The 20,231-nt window shown below is 57.6% G+C and overlaps 1 protein-coding gene across 1 annotated transcript in view; it reads right to left on the minus strand.

The window, feature by feature from the left end:
- Positions 1-20,231, minus strand: part of LOC308560071 (calmodulin-binding transcription activator 1) — a 618,909-nt gene that overhangs the window by 79,741 nt on the left and 518,937 nt on the right. Inside the window, exons 5-6 of the mRNA XM_081143617.1 lie at positions 15,314-15,467; positions 8-148 (exon numbers count right to left, since the gene is read on the minus strand). Coding sequence (XP_080999743.1) covers positions 8-148; positions 15,314-15,467 — 295 coding nt within the window. The remainder of the gene's footprint in view (positions 1-7; positions 149-15,313; positions 15,468-20,231) is intronic.

Consider the following 20,231-nt stretch of genomic DNA (forward strand, 5'->3'; position numbering starts at 1 on the left):
TGCTCACCCAAGCTGCCGGTGCACAGGCAGTTGTGGGTCCGTGGCTGTGGCTTGGTCTGGTGGCTGTCCAGGATCTGCTGCACCAGCTGCTCCACCGAGAAGCCTGAGCTGCTGTTGCCGTTGCTGCAGGTCCACTTGATGCCATGGACTGGGGGAGACAGAGGCAGGGTGGTCAGAGGCCGTGGGGTGCAGGGGGAGGGCCTGGGAGGGTGGGACCTAGGCCCTCCCGGAGCTCAGCCCAGTCTCTGCTGGGAGGCTGGCTCTAGGGACAAATGAGGAGGGAGGAGGGAGCGCCAGGCCGCCTCACCAGGCCCCCTGGGGAGCTCCATGCTCTTCCTCTGCCCCCTCCCCTCCTTTCCCTAGGATGCAGCCCGGGGAGTGGACTGCCTGGAGATTTCCCTTGCTTTTCCCAACTCCAAGTGCACCAGGGTGGCTCTTCAAGGGGCCTTGGAGTGGAAGATAAAGGGATCTTCCCAGACTGCAGATCATGGAGACCCAGAGAGATCAGGTTGGGGGTCCCAGCAGTGTGCTGGGGAGGATGCCGCCTGAGGGGAGCACTTTAGCTTCCTGTTCTCACCAGACTTCTCAGCCTCAAGGGCTACAGGAGACAGGACTGAAGGGCCCATAAGGCCTGGCCCGTGGGTGCCCACTAATGACTGGCCCCCTGGGTGGCTGCCCCGGGGTTTTTGGCTCAACCCTTCTTGACCTTGGGCCCCTGCTACCCCTGATGTTGGAGTGGGGCCCCCGGAATGGCTGAGGGTTGTCTACCCACCTGCTTGGCAGGATGGGCTGGAACTCTAAAATAAACCCACAAGCCTCGCTGAGCGTGTGGTCTAACTGCGTTTCATGCCCACTCTCTCCCATTCTCCCTTCTCTGGAGCAGACCCGGCCGAGAGGTGGCCAAGCCCTGGGTGGCACGTTGGGCACAGCACAGCCCAGCTCTCTCTGGTGGCTCTGGCAGGGCTGGGTTCCAGAGGCAGCGAACCCACAGCCCTGGGGCTCCAGGAGGGACGCAGGCTGCTGAGAAGGGGGACGGTGGGAGCAGGTGGTCAGGGAAGAAGAGCGGGGCTCAGGGTCGCCCCAGGGAGAGGCCAGTGGCTTTGCCGATGTGTAAACAATTCCTTTCTCCTTTGGCTGAGCTTCTCTCACAGGGGCCAGGGGGGAAGAGCTGTCACAACCCATGTTACCTCCCCTTGTCTGTTAGGGGCTCCAGGACACAGATGCACAAGGAGACAGTCCACACAGCAGGCAGGAGCTGGGTCAAATTCACACCTGGACTTGAGTCCAGATTTTGGGTTTTACTTGCTGTGTAAATTTGAGCAAGTTGCTAAATCTCTCTGAGCCTCAGTCTCCTCATCTGTACAATGGGATTATAATAGTACCTGCCTGACATGGTGGCGAGGAGGGAGCCTGATCCACCTCCCTGTCACTTCATGTATACCCAGCAAAGGGTTGCTGTTGTCACAGCCGTTCACGGTGATGATGGTGATGACGGTGACCCACAGCACGAAACGCTGGCCTTGCCCTGTGGCTGGCTGATGCTGTGGGAATGGGGGGTTCTTGCTGTGAAATCCAAAGATGGCTTAGCCTTGGGGCGCCAGGGGTTGGGGAGAGCTCCATGGCATCCACCTTATCCTCTGTTTCTTGTCCACACTTTTATGTAGACCTTCAGTGGTTTTGCAAAGAGAATCCCACGTGCGAGGGTTATGATCTGCCAGGGATCCCTCGAGGACGCTGCTTCCCTTCTCTGCACACCTGCCCCAGCTCTTTGCTCGAGGTCCTTGCCCTCCGCTCCGTCCTGATGAGGCTCTTCCAGGGGTCCTTGGGGCTCTGCCTCCAGCACCTGCATCAGCACCAGGGCCCATGGTCCTGGTCCTAGCGGGTCTTGGATTCTGGTGGGTCATCAAGGGAATGGGGTGGTGCCAATGGCTTCTGTCCCCCAGCTTGCTGATCTGTCTGGATTCGGGATTTGAAGTCCTGTGTGCCTGTTCGGAGCGCTATGGATGGGCATACGCAGGGGAGGGTGCTGGGTGTATAGCCCACCTTTCCTCAGGTGGGAATTCTCCAGCAGCCCAGGAGGCCTGTGCTCCTGCTGGCTCAGGCCACCTTGTCCCTGGCAGCTAGAAGGGAAGGCCCAGGGGTTTGCAAATCTCATCACAGTTATGGAGCCCTTTTTTCAAATAAACCTTCACCAGGGAATCCCATATGGAAGACAGACAATAGCAGAAGGGGCCAGGCTGAAGCAGGAGTGAAGGTCAGGGTCCCCTGGGCTGTCGCCACATCCTGGGTTCCCTTTTCCAGGCTCCTCATTTTATAGGTGAGAAAACAGAGGCTGGGCGGGGGGACAGAGCGCAGGGCTTGAGGATGCCCCTCTCCACTACTGTGCATGCGGATGGCCTATCCCAGTGTCTGTCCCCAGCCCCAGCCTAGAGATTTTGATGTCCTTGGTCTCAGGTGGTGCCCAGGCTTTTGAAAAACTCCCCAGGATTTCCTCACATGCAGTCAGGACAGTGAACACACAGCTCTGTCTGGAGCCTAAATGCTTCAGGTGCTGCAGGTCAGGGAGCAGAACCGGCCTGGGGCTCATCACCAGGGGCTCATCACTCTGGGCGACTTCGAGCAGATGCTCATGGCAGAACCAGACCAGGCCTTCGCAGGGGAACCTCCACTGCTGTCTGGAGAGATGGGCCCCACCTCTGGTTTCCAGCCAAGTGGCCACACTTTACCCACAGGTCTTAGGGCAGGGCGGGCTTGCTAATCCCCGAGTGGCAGACATCTCTGGCATCCCTGACCAGGGCCCTGTCATCCCGGACAACAGTGTGGTGCGGAGACCAGGCCTCTGCCCGGGCCCCCACGGGGGTGCGGCTGCTGGGCTCTCCGCTCCTCCTCTCCTCCTTCTGTTGTGAAGGTTATAAAATGAAAACCCAGTGAAGGGTGACAGATTGCAAGCAGAGAATTTCTGGATGCTTAATGCAAATTACCTACTGTCTTGGAACATCCAATATGCAGATTGCCTCCCTCCCCCTCTGGGGGGGGAGAAGCCCCCTCCTCGGAGGTGGTGAGTTGTTAGTGCTGAATATCAAATACTATCAAGACGGCTTTTAACATGTCATGCTCTGCTTCCTACCACGTAATGAATCAGCGGGAAAGGAGATTTCCATAGGGAGAGGAGCGCTTTGTGAAAGGAAGGTTAATAAACGCGCCCAGCTGTCCCCGCCCCTTCCTAAAATCATCAGCAGGGGAACCGCATTAAAAGTACACTCGATTAAAGGTAAGGTCACGACCTGGGCTGGGGGCACAGGAGGCGGAAAGGGAATGCCCAGAAAATAGCTTGCTGGTGGCTCTGGTCACATTGGTCCCCTCTGCTCACTGAATCTCAGTGGAGGGCACCGGGCTCCGTGTTTCCAGGCCACAGTCAGCCACCCTGCCCGGAGGACGTCCTGAGTGTTCCAGCCTGGCAGGGTCCCTGGGCTGCTCAGGGGGTGGAGGGGGACCTGTTAGCCTAGGAAGGGTGGGACAGGGGAAGGTACCGGAACGGGCGTGCATGGGTCAAGCTGGCTCCTCCATGGGCCTGCCCAGGACAGGAGTGGCCAGGAGGGCTATGCCGGCCCCTGGAAGTGGGGTGCTGCGGGGTGCTCCTGTGGCTTCCCCAGCAGTCCCGCTGCTGCCCTGGTACACACGCTCCTGGGGCCCGATACGGACTCTGACTGGGCCGCCTGCAGCATGCCCCATGTCGGGGCTGGTCTTTGGAGGTGAGGCTGGGGTGGCTGTCGCAGGAGCCCACTGGCCCACACCAGCACGGACCTGGCCTGTACCCAACACTTACCCTAATTACCACCCATGGCTAAACAGCAGGGCTCCCACTGATATGAATAATCAAAATGAAATCAATGACAACAGCGTGTGGCCACGCTTTGGAGAGCATCTCCTGATGAACAATTTACCCAAGAGGCGGCCAACCGCTGGGAGAGAGTAATTGAGATCTGGAGGAGGGGCGGGGGAAGGTGTGGGGTGACCCCGCATGGGGTTGGCTGCTAGCCAAGGGCCTCTTGGGTCTGGCTGCTCCATTCCAGGCTTGGGGGAGAGGTGGAGAGCTGTGGCTAAGCAGAGGAGGCCGGGGGCCCAGGTGAGGCCCCGCCCTCACCCCCAGCATGGACAGAACCGTGTGCCCACAAAATTCCTAGGTTGAAGCCCTAACCCCAAAGTGTATTTGGAGACAGGGTCTTTTAGGAAACTAGTAAGGTTAAATGAGGCCATAAAGGTTGGTCCTAATCCAACAGGACTCCTGTCCTTGTAAGAAGAGGAAGAGATACCAGGAATGTGCACACAGAGCAAGGCCATACGAGGACACAGCGAGAAGGCGGCTGTCTGCAAGCCAGGAATTGGGGCCTCACTGGAAACCAACCCAGCTGACACCTTGATCTTGTACTTCCAGCCTCCAGACTGTGAGCAAGTTAATTTCTATAAGAAAATTAATTTAAGCTGCCCAATCTGTGGTATTCTGACTCCCTGGTACAGAGAGAATTACATTTTTAATCTCTCAACAATCCTTTGAGGAAGAATGATCGTCCCATTTATTAATTTGAGAACCAACACTCAGAAAGTTATGTAACTTGCCCAACGTCACACAACAGAGACGTGGGGGTCAGGGGTGGTGGGGAGTTGCAGAGTCAGGCTCTTCTCACTGAGCTGCCCATCTCCCAGGGTCTCCCAGTCTGTACCCGCCCTGGGACCCAGGAACTCCTGGATGGATGAGGGGTGCTGCCCCAAAAGGAGGCTGAGATTCCTTCCACTCAAAGCTAGACTCACTTCACTGCCTAGAGAAAGAGTGGCTGGTTTACAGGGGGTGTTGGTATGTGTGCTGGTGACTGTGCAGGAAACCTAGTAACCTGGGGCTGGGCTAGGTGCTCTCCTCCCAGCCCACCACCCACCCTGCTGTCTCCCGACTATGGAGGGTGCCACTGTCTCAGAAGGGCCATGTGGTCTGGGGGTGAGACAAGGCAAAAGCTCTAAAGCTCCTGGCTCCTTCCTTGTGATCTTCCTCACTGGGGCCAGGACAGCTGGGCAGCCAGGTCACAGCCTGCAGCCACTGAGTTGGTCAGGCCACCCAGACCAGGGCAGAGGAAACTGGCTGGTCCCTGAGGGCGCAGGGGAGGAGGTGGGAGGCAGGACCTGATGTGCACCTGCTCCTGGAAGACATGGAGCCAACAAGAGAGAAAGGGAGGCCTGTGCCAGGAGCAAGTCTCAGTAGCTGAACTCTGGCCTCTGGGGCTCCCGGAGACCTGGCCACATTCATCTCGGAGACTGGGGGGTGTTTAGGGGAAATTTCAAAGAAAGACCCCTCCCAGAGAAGGTGGGATTTGCAGGGCCAGCGTTTGGCTCTGAGGAGGGGCTCCTTGCCTGGATTTCTAGTAATTGGGGGTGGGGAGGGGACATACCTAGCCAGAAATGGGTTCGCAGAGGCAGCTTCCTCTTGGTTGTCACCTGAAGCTACAAATGTTCATCCCTGGTGCGGCTACCCTAGGCAGCGGTGGAACTTTACTGAAGGGCAGGGCGGACCCCTGAGCTCAGCGCCCGATCCACTTTGCAGGAAGGGGGTGGGATCCAGAAATGCCAAGAGCCTGGTGGGGACAGGCTGGCTGGGCCATACTGGCCTTCTTGTGTAATATGTCAGGAAGATCTTTGATTCCTCTCAGCCTCAGTTTCCTCATCTGCCAAATGGGTGCCTCTCTGGTTCACCTGACTACATGTCGCTGTTTCCTAAGGGACTTTAAAGGCATACAGACAAGTGGGCCCCACACCCAGGATTCTGATCTGGTGTCGTCCATGGGAGATGTGAGGCAGGCCAGGGTCAAGGGCCTTGAGGGAGAGACTTTCTGCCTGAATCGCCAAGCCTGCAACACTTTGGAAAGGAGTTGGGCAGGGAGTCAGAAAGGGAAACTCTGCAAGGCTCCCACCCCATGGGGGGCCCAGGAACTGGTGAGAGCTCGCTGCCTGCCCCCCTTTGCTCTGTGCGGCAGTAACTTCTAGAAGGCTGACAGGGCACTTCAGCAGGAGCTTGGGTCACTGTGGAATAGCAGAGGTGGGGCCTGCTGGAACTGACATTTGGTCTTCTATGCACGGGAAGAGGTTTCTTGGTGCTGTGCGAGCAGGTGACAAGTGGCGTGTTGGTGACAAAGATAATCTGACCCAACAGAGGCCTGTGGGGTGCCCGGTCCTCCTGCCCCCATCAGCCTGGGCACATCCAGTTCTCCTGCTATGTGCCCAACACTCAGTCAAGACCCATGAACAGGATGACCATTTAACTTGCTGCCTAGACAGGTCACCTGGGAGACAGACAGGGGTGCTACGATCATTCGGCTGGGCGATGGTGTGAACTGGGCTCCCAGGCAACCCGGGACGCGTGGCCACCCCACTTAGGAGCCCTGCGGCGGAGGCGGGAGGGAGGGGGGCGCGTGCCTCTCGATGCGTGAATGAGCCCAATTGGATTCCTCCGAGTTGTTGACACTGGAAGGCTGTCTCCATGGCAACAAGGTCAGTGGGAAATGGCAGCGGAGTTGGTTTAATTTTCACTGTATTCTTGTTGACAGGAATAAAGGCCCCGCTTCTGATTTCTTGGTTCAACTGGATAACATTTTCATTAGATTTAACTTTTCATATCCAGACACCCACATACTATTCAATTTCCCTGTCTTGCCCTCAACTCTCATTCTCTTGCTGGTCCTGAGGACATTTTCAGAAATCTCATTTCAGGAGTTCGGAGGCTGATTGGGGACAGGATGGCATGTGCGCTCAGGGACATATGTGCTGTGTCCTGAAGGAGCTTGCAGTCCCTGGCTCTGGGTGTTTGGGGACGTGGGGCATCAGGACCCTCCATTCTGTCTCCCACCAGGAGGCGCAGGCTTGTTCCAATGGTAACCGTGCCCCGGAGAAAGCAGAGGGCCTGAGAACTTAGCACAGCCACGGTCCCCTTCCAGGTGGGACGGGCCGCAGGCCTCGGGGGAGAGGGGCAGGGAGAAGGCTTCCCTGTCAGAAGTCATTACAGCTCCGACACCAGGAGGTTTGGGCCACATGGGCACGGCGCTCCCTGAGCCTCTGCGCTTGGCCGCACACTCTCCTAGGGGCTCCGTGACATAAAGAGTGACCTGGGCTCAGTGTTTCGGGGCCGGCTCTGCTCACCAGACAAGGATGTGGCATTGTGGAGCCATTTCAAGGCTCACAGAATCCCCCTTCTGGTTTGTTAAGTATCAGTCTCCCTCTGGCTTGCTAAGTGTCGCTGTTACTGAGGCAGGAATTCTTGACGCTGTAGTAAGAGCGTGAACATGCTTGGGGCTCCCTGTCTAGTGATGTCAGAGGCACAATTTGGCCGAGAGAAGATCCGGCAGTTACCCCACATTCGGGAGCCACGTGCGCCCTGAAACTCTCTTCTCATTGGGGTTATAACTGCAGGCCATCCTCCCAGGCCCAGGTCACGGCAGAGAGGGCAGGAGTGACCGCTGGCCATGGGGACAGCAAACCAAGTGGGATTCCAGGTGGTTTTCATTTTGCTTCTTGCCTGACCTTGGGCTCAAATGCCTCCTCCATGTGCCCAGAGGTGTCACCTGTAGGGAAGCAGGTGCCACTGAAAGGGGTAGGTAGCTGCCTCTCAGCTTCTAACGATGTGGCCTAGAACCGTCCATTTTCAGAGAGGTGAAAAATCTGGAGACTTCACTGTTGGCAACAAATTCTAAGTTTAACAAAACCACCCCCAGGATGAGCAGGGCTGTGTCAGCTCCCGGGTGTCAGTCAGGCACAGGATGGGGTGGGGCTGCTGTGTCCCCAACCCCAGCACAGGGGCGGACCTGGCAAAGCTCACTGCATGAGTGGATGTTGAAAAGGAGCTGGGACTTTTGTAACAGCAGGGGGTGCGTGGCTCCCAAGCAGCCCAGAGCCCCAAGTAGCCAGGAGCGACAGGAAATCAAAAGTATTTCTCTTTTAGTTCTCCTACTTGGGGGCCAATTCCGCTAAATAAAATTTAGCCAGAGGGAGAAAGGCTCATTTGCAAAACAAGCCTGGATCCTCCCAGCACAGCAGGAAAAAGAAGGAAGCCCCAAACTCAGATGAGCCTTGCCTGATGCCCACTGCCTGCTCTCCTTTGGGCCAGGCTGGGAGGCGCCCAGAAGGCATTCTGGCAGGAGTGGGGGACTTACGGGGACCCACTCAGCCTGTTCCCTGAGCCAGCAGCTCCTAACCAAAGGGACATCCAACACAGGCAGGGAAATCCTCCCCAGGCCCTCTGTCCTGTCCTCACCCAGCAGTGGCTCCACATCCTGCACAAACAGGCAGGAGCAGAACCTTCCGGGCCTCTCGGGCTCCCATCCACTGGTGAGAGCCTCAATCTTAGCGATGGGGCTGCTGTCTGGGGTCTGGGCCCACCATGGGGACGCAGATGTGCTTCCTTCATGGCATTCCAGGGTTTTTCTTATGACTTCGTCAGTAAGTGTCTGGCAAGACCCCATTATGTGCCCAGCACTAACATCTGACTTTCAACCCAAGGAAACTTCTAGGGTAGCAGGACTTATCCCAGAGTCTATGGGAAGACCCCACAGGGCCCTGGAACACCCAGAAATATACACCCCATTCTTTGTGCGTGTTTGAGACCGGCACTGCCTCCAGCGTCTGCTTCCTTCCCACCCAAATGTGAGAACGAGCTGATGCCCAAGGAGGCCTGTGGTCTAACCTCCACCACAGGGCTCCTTGGTTGGCCTCTGGCTGGAGCCTGCTTTAGTCTGGGATCTCTCAAAAGGCACCAGAATCTTGCTTGTTAAAAATTCAGGTTCCCAGGGCCCACTCAGACTTGTGGAATCAGACTGTCTGGGAGGGCATGAGCCTGACTTTTTATCAACCTGCCCAGGTGTTTGTGACATGAACCACTGTTCCTCGCATTGAGCCACTGTCTCTGCCCAGGTTGCGTGAGCTTGGGAGGACTGGGGGCACCTCGGATGCTCTGGCTGCCCTGAGCCCCAATGGTGGGCAGTCTGGGCTTGCCCTAGCTCATTCCTGACTCCCGGTCCCTCACTCCTATTTTGAGAGTCTCACTTCAGAGGTGGGGACACCGGAAAATGCATCCAAGCCAACATTTCTGGCCAGAAAGAAACCCTCCAACCCTTTCTAACAGAGCCTCCCTTTCCCTAGACTGACCTCCCTCCCTGCCTCCCTTCCCCCTCCTACCTCAGGTGCCCCTGCCTGCCACTCCGTCAAGGCAGCACCTCTGTGACTTGCTCTGCTAACTGCCCCTCTATTGCCCACAGATTCTGGCTGACTTGGGAGCATGCCCTCCAGGTCACAGCCAAATGCGGGCCCTGCCACCTTGCACCAGCTAGATGATGTCTGAGGCAGACGAAAGGAGGTATACATGTCTCTCCCCAGGGCCTCCTTCTGCTTGTTCCAGCCCCACCCCAAACCCCCGCCCCAGGATCTCAGAGCAAGTTCAAGATGACCTCCCACCACATCCCAGACACCAGGTCCCCGGCAGGGGTGAGACAGTGCCCAGAGTCTGCAGGCTCCGAGGCCAGGCCCCAGGCCCGGGAGTCTGGCTCCCCCAGTTTGCATCTCTGAGCCGCTCTGCTGCTACAGGCCACCAGGTGGCGCTGATCAACCAGGAACGGGCCTTGGTGCGGGGTCGGGAAAGGAAAGCCTTTGTTGATTTTACTTCTTGATATTTCTATAATCACCAGAATTACAATCTAAGCAAAAAAGCAAAACAAATAAACACTTCCCCTCTTACTGGATCTTTGGTCTTTGTCTGGAAAATTATGAGAAAACAACAGACGCATTGACTATACAACCCAGGGCCTTGGTGTTGCAACAGCGAGAGCCTCCCGATGGGGTGGGGGGGGGGGGGATGACAGGACGACTGGAGCTGGAGGGCTCAGTTAATATTCGGGGAGAGGAGCTCCTGGAAGAGGCAGATGCCTGCTGATCAGCCTGCTTCCTTCTAGTCTCTGCCACATCAGACACTTCTCAGATGATGGAGTTCCCTGTCTCCAGCCGCACCGGCCTTTGCCGGGTCCCTGGTGGCTTGTTGCACTGGCCTGACAGTTGCCCAAAGGCTAGGAATGTGCTCTTCCTGAGAGCACATGGTGAGGGGCTGAGACCCTGGTTCCGAAAACACCAACAGGTTGCAGATGCCCCAGGACCAAAGGTGACTCGGGTAACTGAAGATGGCTGGGAGCCGGGAGAGCACACTCAAACCCCACACCCCATGTGGGCTCCACCCCTTCAACATGACCTCTACCCACCCACACTCAACACTGCCTCCATCCCCATACTGAACATGGATGGCTTCTACTCCCTCACTCAACACGGCCCCCATCCCCTCCACACTCAACACGGCCCCCATCCCCACACTCAACACAGCCTCCATCCCCTCCACACTCAACACGGCCCCCATCCCCACACTCAACACGGCCCCCATCCCCACACTCCACACGGCCCCCATTCCCTCCACACTCAACACGGCCCCCATCCCCACACTCAACACGGCCCCCATCCCCTCCACACTCAACACGGCCCCCATCCCCACACTCAACACAGCCTCCATCCTCTCCACACTCAACACGGGCCCCATCCCCTCCACACTCAACACGGCCCCCATCCCCACACTCAACATGGGCCCCATGCCCTCCACACTCAACACGGCCCCCATCCCCTCCACACTCAACACGGCCCCCATCCCCACACTCAACACAGCCTCCATCCCCTCCACACTCAACATGGGCCCCATTCCCTCCACACTCAACACGGCCCCCATTCCCTCCACACTCAACACGGCCCCCATCCCCTCCACACTCAACACGGCCCCCATCCCCTCCACACTCAACACGGCCCCCATGCCCTCCACACTCAACACGGCCCCCATCCCCTCCACACTCCACACAGCCCCCATGCCCTCCACATGCAACACGGTCCCCATCCTCTCCACACTCATCCTGGTCCCCATCCCCTCCACACTCATCCCCACACTCCACACGAACCCCATCCCCACACTCAATGTGGCCTCCAATCCTGCAATCAAATGGCCTTTGTCACTTTATACTTAACATAGCTCCCTCCCTCACACTCCACATGGCCTTCACCCCCAGTTCAACATAAGCTTCACCCTCTCACACTCAGCTTGGCCTCAACGTGGCCTCTGCTCCCTTATGCTCGACAGGACTTCTGCCTCCTATCAGCATGACCTTTAGCCTCTCACCCGCAACATGACCTCCATCACTGCATATCCACCTGGCCTTACAGCCCCAAAGGGGACAGGCTCGATCACCCCAGCGCCACACCACGTGTCTGCCTTTGCCCTATTCCTCCCTCACGCTGCTCCCCCCCCCCCCCCCCCCCCGCCCTGGAGCACCTCCCTGCCTCCCTCCTGTCCTGAGTCCCACGCATTCCCCAAGGCCGAGGTAAAGTCCTCCTACCACTTGCTGACTATCCCGTGCTTGGTTTTCTGGATTTCTAGGTTCCTGGAGGCAGAACCATCTACTTTGCCCTCAATGCCATGTACTCTTTACCCCCAGCTGGTGCAGCCTCTTTAGTTTGTCTTCCTGGGGGCAGGGCCTGGGCTTTCTCAATCCTGGCAACTTCCCCAGGGCCAGCACAGGGCTGAGCTCAGAGCAGTCACTCTAAAAGCTTGTTCTGGCTCAGTGTTGGGGGTGCAGGAGTCCCCGAAGGGCTGTCCAGCTGGCCTTTGGGTGCCCACCCTTGGCACAGAGCTTGGCACAGCTCAACCTCAAGAAAAAGGGCCGGCTTTCTGGCTCTGGATGACTTCCCTGAATGCATGCGGCTGGGCCGCTGCAGCCCCAACACCTGTGTGCTTTGTGTTCATGATGTCATTTGACAGCCATGGGGCCACGGGTAAGGCCACTTCCCCCAAGGAGGACAGTGAGGCTCAGAGAGGTCGGGTGACTTGTGCAGGGCCACCTACTGCACTTACAGGCCACTGCCTGGAAGGCCTCGTCCTCACTGCCCCTCGAGCTCATTTATCCACTTTTCAGGGGGGACTGTCAGGCACTTGCTCTGGTCCAGACAGCACCTGCCTCCCCACCTGAGCACTGAGCCCCGCTGGTCTTTGCTCCCAGGCACTGGGGAGGCCTCTGGGTGAGTGTGGGTGCATTCGTGTTGTGCGCATGTGTGGGCGAGCATCCATGTGGAAACGTGTGGGAGCAGACCCTGGGCTGTGCAGGCTCCCCAGCCAGCCCTCCTGCTTGGCCCACCCAGTGCGGCCGAGGACACCACCGCAGGGGTCTTGGGACCCAGGAGATACAGCCACAGGGCTCCGGGGAAGGCTGTCAGAGCAGAGGCCAGAGGTGACTAACTGGTGGGCTCCCTGATGACCGCTGGGCCATGTGAGCTGTGGGAGACCCTGGTCTAGTTCGGCGATGCAGGGCCATCTGGTTGGCTAGAATGGGGACACCCAGGGCAGGATCACTTCTTGGGGAAGGGCAGTGAACACAGCTTAAAACTCAAGCCCTCACCCTTCGCTCTGGACGACACAAGCTCACCGACTGCTAGCTGGGAAGTGGGCTGGCATGCCGTCCCCTCCCGGGCTGCCAAGGAGCAGGGCAGGGCAGAAAGCCACGGGCGCTCAGAGGAGCGGGTCCACTCCAAGGGAACCGGTCCCACCGGGCTCCCTGCTGGCTTAAATACAGCCTAGGGTGGAAAGTCCTGGCACAGTGGCTTAGAACCACCGTGGTCACTGAGCAAGTTTCCCACCAGGCTGGCGGGACCCAGCCTGGCACTCTGGGAAGAGAGGACCTCACCTGCCCAGCCCCTCTCTCACGCTTTGGCAGTTTGCTGGGCCCAAGGCTGGTGCCTGCTCAGAGCAGCTGCACTGGAACAGACCCCGGAATCTCCAGGGTGAGACACGCTGTGCTTTAGGTCAGGTTCACTTAGATTCTACAAACCCCAACCCTCAGGCGGGAGCCGAGCCCGTCACCCTCAGGCCTTGAGCCGAGATGAGCAGTTCTCAGCTGAGGTCCTACAGGGGCGCCCAGCTTGAGCTCAGCTCTGCTTAGCCCCGAGTGAGTCACACGCAGAGTCCTACTCCCCAACGTATGCTAGGATGGTCGTGCTCAGCAAAATACCACACCTCCCGGACTCCCTTGCAACCAGGGGTAACCATATTCTGACCAACGACATACGAATAGAAGTGTGTGCAACAGCTGGGTCCTGTCCTTAAAGGGAAAATGATTGCCCTCTACTTTCTTGTCTCCGCTTCTGCTGGTTGGAATGCAGATGTGATGGCTGGAGCTCGAACAGCCATCTTGGACCACGTAAAAGAGGGCAACCCCCGAGGAATGGCAGAGCAACCAGCTGGAAGGAGCCCAGAGGGCTGATCCCTGACACGGGGCCTGCCATACCAACCTTGAGCTGCCACTTGAGAGAGAAGGAGCCTTCTATTTTATTTAAGCCACCAGTCTTTTGGTCTTTGTCACAGCAGCAGGACCCATGTTCTAACTACCACAGAAGGGATTACAAAAGAGCATTTTGGAAACATATGGGGAATTCCAATCAGATATCACATTTTCTCTGTTTCTTTTTTTAATCTGGCAGAGGCATCCCTCAGATTGCAGGTTGAAGGGAAGCCCCCATGGGACCAAAGGGCACAGATGCAAGAATCAAGCTGGGGTTCTCGGATCCATCCGGCTCACTCGGTGGTGTTTGTGAGACCCCAAAGCTGAAGCACAACCAGCCCCCATCCTGCGGCAGGTGAGACAAAGGCTGTGGATCCGAGCTTCCCTTCACCACCGATAAGCACAACGTTTTGATTAAACCACTGACAACTCTGCTGTAGGGCAGAGAAATTGGGAAACATCAGGAAATCAAACTGTGAAGTCTTTGAAGGGATGTGATTTATGTGAAAATGTGATGAAGCTAATGTGTTTGGCTCCGGCGCTGGGTGGCACGCCTGCTTCTGGAACCAAATCTGATGCCTTCCTGGCTCCCAGCACCTCCGCTTTCCCCGAACACGCCGGCCGTGCCCTGCGTGTTCCCGGCCTGCTCGGCACCGAGAGCGTCGACTGCAGCCCAACTCCCTGGGCCGCGCTTCCAGGCTGTACGCGTCTGACCAGACCCACGCTCACACGTGCGTCCTGCGTGTCTGTGCCGCTTGCTCCTCACCCCCGCTCCGGAGAGCCCAGGGTTATGAGATTTATGGGGAGTTTGTTGTAGTTTTACATAATCTCAATGCACTGCAGGCTTTTGAACAGGCCTTCAGGTCCCTCCAGGTAAGTGTCAGAGGCCTGGTTTCCACCCCTTGGAGTTCATGGAGCTTAATCCCCTTGCTCATTGGGAGGTGACACAGCCTGAGCCCAGAAGGCCCCTGGGCCACCTGGGTCTAGGTTCCTGGTGGCAGCAGCAGCAGCAGCAGGGGCAAGCTGGCCGGAGCCTCCCGTGGGCACTTGGCTCAGGAGGGTGACATGAGAGTGAGCTCCACCTTGGAGTCCAGCCCGTGGGCCAGCTGCACTGTCGGCCTCCCTCCCCATACAGACCCTTTTGTCCCTCCTGACCCCCATCCCCACCCCCAGTCTCGGGACTAGGGGCCATCCCCCAATCTGAGCACTGAGGGACTCTCAAGATGAGCTGGTTACTGCAGGTGCCACTTGACCTCAACTTGGACACTCCCAGAGACGGGACACTCACTCCTTCCAGGGAAGGACATTTCAGTTGCTCCCTGTATATGGTGCCCAATGGCTTCTTCCCTGCAGCCCCACTTCCGAGGGTGGCACAGGCTCCGAGGGACCCACTGACCCGATCTCTGAGGTCCTGTCATGAGGCATGGCTTTCTGGACTCACTCGGAGCTTTGCATTCGGTGATTTGCACCTGACAGATGCTTCAGAGAGCATCCCTTTGCTGACAAAATGAAATCCAGCTCGATTATCATTGTCCATGTGCCACCTGGTCTGGGAGCCGAGGCCTCATGTCCAGGAGCAGATGGGCCGAGGGCAGGAGGCAGCCAGCCTCAGCCAGCCCTCCTGGGCCTCACGGGCCTTTTCCTCCCCGACTGCCACCGTTCTCCTGTCTGCCACCCAGGAGACAGCTGTCCCCATTCTCTTGGCTCTGCTCCTCCCTCGTGTTGCTCTGTGCCTCTGAACCTCACTTTTCTCACCTGTAACATGGGCCCAACGTTCTGTGCCCTGCCTGTCATGTAGGGAGCGTGCGTGAGGGTCAAGTGAAAGGGGGTGGGGTGACCTCATCAAAGCTAGTTCTCTGCGTCACTGTCGCCGAGTGGAGGGGCTCCCAGCGGGATGGGCAGGACCCGGCTGGCGGCGGCCTACTCACACATGGGCTTCAGCTGCCCGATGAGCTCCTCCTTGGTCCATTTCGCCCACTCCTTCTTGTCGGTGTTGATGGAGCAGAGGATGGGGCCGCAGGGCTTGCCGCAGTCCTCGATGGCCGGGACGTTGAGATAGTGCACCAGGACGATGTCGGGGTTCTGGGGGGAGAGCACAGAGACAGACTGGCAGCATGAGGGTGGCATGGGGCGCACCCAGGGTCCCCCCCGCAGGTACAGACAGGCCGCGGGTCCGCACGCCGGGCCTTCTCAACCTCCGGGCCCCGATGTGGGGCCAGATCGTTCTCTGTGGGGGCCACCCTGTGTCTAGCAGCAGTCCTGGCATCTACCTGCCTGATGCCATCACACCCCAGCCTACGGTGACAGCTAGAAATGTCTCCAGACATTGCCCAATGTCCCCTGGGGGGCGGGACTGCACCCAGGTAAGAACCGCCGCTCTGTACGTGGTGTGATTCCTGTGTAACGAAGGACCACCTGCGAGGTCAAACGCACCTCTAGCCCCACCTCCCGGACCCTAGGACCTTAGGACCTGATGCCCGCAGTCACCCAGGGCCCCCGCCTGTCCTGTGCTCCACACACGTCCTCGCCACAGCTCGCTGACGTCCCCGAGACAGGAATCACCGCCCTTCCCAAGGGAAGAGGGAGTCCCTAGGGTTTAAGGCGTCCTGCGTCTAAGGGTGGGTGTCCCTCTGCCCCTGCAAAAAGGCCCCTCATCAAGTTCCTTCCAAGTGTCATGCAGGAGGCAGCTGTCGCTCAACCTCTGGGAACTTGGCCTCAGAAACCTCGCTGGGGTTTCAGAATGGAAAGAACTCTCGGTGGGGAGACTCTGAAGGCACCGTTTGTGCCCAAATGGTTCTATTGAAAGGGGTCAGCCTCTTCCCAGCAGACTCAATTCAAAATGCCCACGGTCCCTTTCTGTCCAGCACCAGCTCTGACAGTGACACGCCGAGGGGCTTCTGTGGGGGTGTCAGCTTCAACGCAAAGAGCTCAGTGCCCTCTGGGGCTTTTCGTGGTCCCTGGAAGGCAAGGCTGGTTTTTGGCCACATCAGGCCCGACATATTTGGTAAAAAGCAATCATGTCACTTTAGAACACAGCTGAAAGCCCCCAAAAAGTCCTTCTACCCCAATCAGAAGGTATTTCTTGAACCACAAGGAAACTTGTGACAATATATCGAGATGTGCCAGGAAACTACAGAAAAAGCCACTTGGAAGGTCCCTTCTTGTGCTCTTTTCCCAGAGCTGTATCCTCTGCTTTTCCTGCTTGGCACTGACCACGAGGCCCTGGTGGGCATGAGGACCCCAGCCTGGAGGATCTGGGTCTGCAGCCAGCTTTTGGGATATGGTCAGAGCAGGTGTAATAAATGAATGTGTGAGTCGATCGATGCGTTAATAAATAGACTCAAGACGACATGTGACCAGTGCGAGAAAAGTCAACGGGTGGAATTTAAAAAGATTTTCAATAAGGGTTGTAACATAGGGTTTTTTCTTGCCAATGCTCAGTTAACCAGGAAATTAAATCAACACGGCCAGGAGCCTTCTCCTTAGCGGCAGCGTTTCTGGATGGTGGTAATCACGCTCCTTAATGAAGATGATCCCTGACACCGGCCGCACTGGGTTCTCTCAAAGCACCTCCAGCCACTATTTTGTTTAGTGCCCAGGGCAGGGCAGGGCAGGGCGCCCTCTGGCTACACGGAGGGGACTGAACACAGAGGAGGTGTGACTTGCCAGAAGCTGTGTGTCTTGCGAGGGACAGAGTTTGGGCCTGAAGCCAGGGTCCTGACTCCAAATTCAGGTCCTGCCAGGACACCTGGTGGCCTCTTTTTGCTTGATCTCAGTGCTTTCCCACCTCAAATTCACAGCATCTGTGCTATGTGCCCATGATGGAGGTGGCCCAGGAGACCTGAAGGGTACACCTGAGTCCCCGCCCTGTGGTCTTCCTGTGACCTGCACACGGCCTCACGGAGGCTGCGTTTTGATGGGGGCTCCTGCTTGAGCCTGTGCCTGGCCGGGTGGCAGCACCAGATGCTGAGCAAGACAGAGGAAGGATCAAAGGGCTGCTGGGCCAGCAGGCCCCCCAAGGCTCCCTCTGATCCTAGCTCCTGGAGCAGGAGCTGGGCCTGCAGGAGGGCACTGGGATGTCAGCCGCCTGGGAGAGGAAAGACCTGCAGCTTCCTGCCCCACAGCCCCACGGAGCGCCTGGCAAAGGCTGTGGGAGACCAAGGCGGTAGGACAGGAAGGGGCTTGGGAGCCAAGGGTCGCCTTCACCATGCACTGAAACCCCCAAACCAGGAATACCTGCACTAGAGCACCCCAAACTCTCCTATTCCAGAAAGTTCTGTCCCTTCCTTCAGAGACCAGCTCTGTTTCTGCATAACCAGCCTCCATCTATTTTTTGAGGACAAGCACAAGGCTCGCCCCCTCCTCCAGGAAGCATTCCCGGATACCTCACCCTCTGTATCTCTACCACAGCAGGATGGAGATAGGTTTCACATTTTAATAGTCTGTATGCCTCCTGTATCCCCTCAACCTCAGGGGCAACGCCCGGAGCTATCACAGCATCCGGCGATGACCACCACTCATTTCACATTAGTGGAACTGAATTAGGTTGACTTTGGACCTTCCGTCCTTCCCCTTCCCAGACTGTGTGCAGCTGACATCTGGCTCTGGTTTTCTGGCCCATGAAGGGCAGGCAGCCTTTCTGAACATGGCACTGCTAGGAGACTGAGAGGCAAGGTGGGCTCCAACTTTTTCTGGGTCTGAGGCCTCTGAGAATTCAACGAAGGCTGTGCTATCTCATCCCCCAGCCCTGAAAATGCCCCAACGCACAGCAACACCACCTGTTAGGGGTTCACAGACCAAGCGGTCGGGGCCCCACATCTAGAACTGACTTAGAGGTTCCAATCCTCCACTGGTCCTTCTGAATCAGGGACCAGGCCCCTTCTCGGAGCCCCGCTCTGGGCCTTGTGCCTCTTAGCAGCCCTGATACAACTGGGAGGAAGTCCCAGCCCCTGCAGGTTCAAGAGGACTCGGTCTGGGATTAGGAAAGGCAGAAGCAGGCAGCTTCACAGTTTCTGTCCTAACCACAGATTCCATCCCCGGCTGTAGTCCCTGCAGCTCAGAATCCCCGGCTGAATTTTAAGTACCAACTTCCTGGCTTGGGGCTGGTTTTAAGACACAGAGTGATCGAGGTGTTTTTGGAAATTTGGGGCAGACATCGCTTCTTGGCAATGTTTCAATCTCATTCACTAGCTGTACGTTTTATTGGTTGTTTTTGGAAGAAAAATACATCAGCCATAGAGTCCCGGTGTTTTATCAGTTTCCCGGAGCGCTCATAACACCGTTAGATCCCCCGAGTGCTGCTCTGTTGGCCGGGCGGGGCAGGTGGCAGGGAGGCTAGGGTGGAGCCCAGCTCGGGGGACATGGCCGGGACACCGCCCGGGAGACCCACCAGGACTCCAGAGTCTCGACTGTGGACGGCTGTGGAGCCAGCTCGCCTCGTCTTCTGTGGGGTTCACCACCCAGGACAGGCCTTGTGGGTGGGGCTTGGACAAGAACTTGTCCACCGGTTCCTCCCTGTGCTACAGAATTTCCATGAAGCTGCTGGAACTTGACCCTTGAGGATGACCCCCCTGAAAGTCCGGGCAGCCTGGCCTGGTGTTAAAGGCCTGGGGGAGGGAGCCCAGTGGGGTGTTCTGGGGCTGTAGAGGGGAAATCTCAGAGAAGTTCCAGAACCTTCCGGAAAGAGCTATGGACAAGGCGGCCCCATTCTCTCCTTTTGGTGCCTCCAGCTCCTCATCTGTGAAGGGAACAAACCCTCAGGAGGCTGCTGTGGGGAGCCCCGCGCCGGTCTGTCTCAATGCCACCTCCCACGGTCACCTCACTCGGCCATCTCTCAAACAGCGCCCCCCCTGCCCCGCGCCGGCCCTGCTCTGCGCCGCCCCTTTGCTTTCCCAACAGCGCTCGTCGCATCGCCATCTCTCTCTTCTGAGCCATTCCTGCTTGTCTGGCCGTGTTCCCACCCAGAGCATGAGCTCCCCGGCCGTGTTCTGTCTGTCCACGCAGGTTCCCTGAGCCCAGGGCTGGCATGAAGCAGGCGCTCTGTCCCACCTGCTGAATGCTGAGGACGGGTGACAGCCAGCTGCCCCAGGGCCCAGGCCAACCAGCGGGCCCAGGGCGCTGACCTGGGGGGGTGGGTTTCGGGCAGCTGTCTCCTCCCTGCTGATTCAGCTCTCAGGATCCTGCCCCCTCCCACCAGGTATGTCTTCCTGGGAGACTGACAGACAGGAGGGAAGGAGTGGCATGTGAGGAGGTGTCTGCCCCAGCACCTGAGGGGGCCCAGGAGCCCTCAGCCCCTTCAAGGAAGGCTCAGCAGGTCCCGTAAGCCGTCTCCACCTCAGCTTTCTGTCTGGAAATTTGAGGTTTGAATTTGCTGATCAACCTAGTCCAGGCTGCCAGGACCTTCAGGCAGGAGACTCATTGGCTGATGATGCTGGGAAGACACCTCCCGGGAGCCCAACTCAGTTGTCTCCTAACACACAGTTTCCAGACAGAGTCTTTTACCTGACCCATGGGGACAGATGGGAGTAAGGAGGACAAGCAGAGGACCCTTACACCCAAAGGCACAGGAGAGGTTAAGAATGTTCCGCAGAGCAAACGTGCAGCCAAAGTTAACCAGTTCCTTTACTGCAGGACTTGTCAGAGCCTCGATAGCACCCTGCGCAGGAGGATCTCCATGTGTGCAGGAAAGCTTTCCAGGCTTATTTGACCACGAACCTGAGCACCTCTGGGGACCTTAGTGTTCCCTAGAACACAGTTTGGGAATCACAGATAGAGTTCAAAGCCAAAGGAAACACTTTCAGTAGTTACTGGAAAACAGGAGCCCTTGCCAGTGCCCTGGGGCTCTGG

This window comes from Miniopterus schreibersii (genome assembly GCF_964146895.1).
Source record: "Miniopterus schreibersii genome assembly, chromosome: 8".
Lineage (NCBI taxonomy): Eukaryota > Metazoa > Chordata > Mammalia > Chiroptera > Miniopteridae > Miniopterus > Miniopterus schreibersii.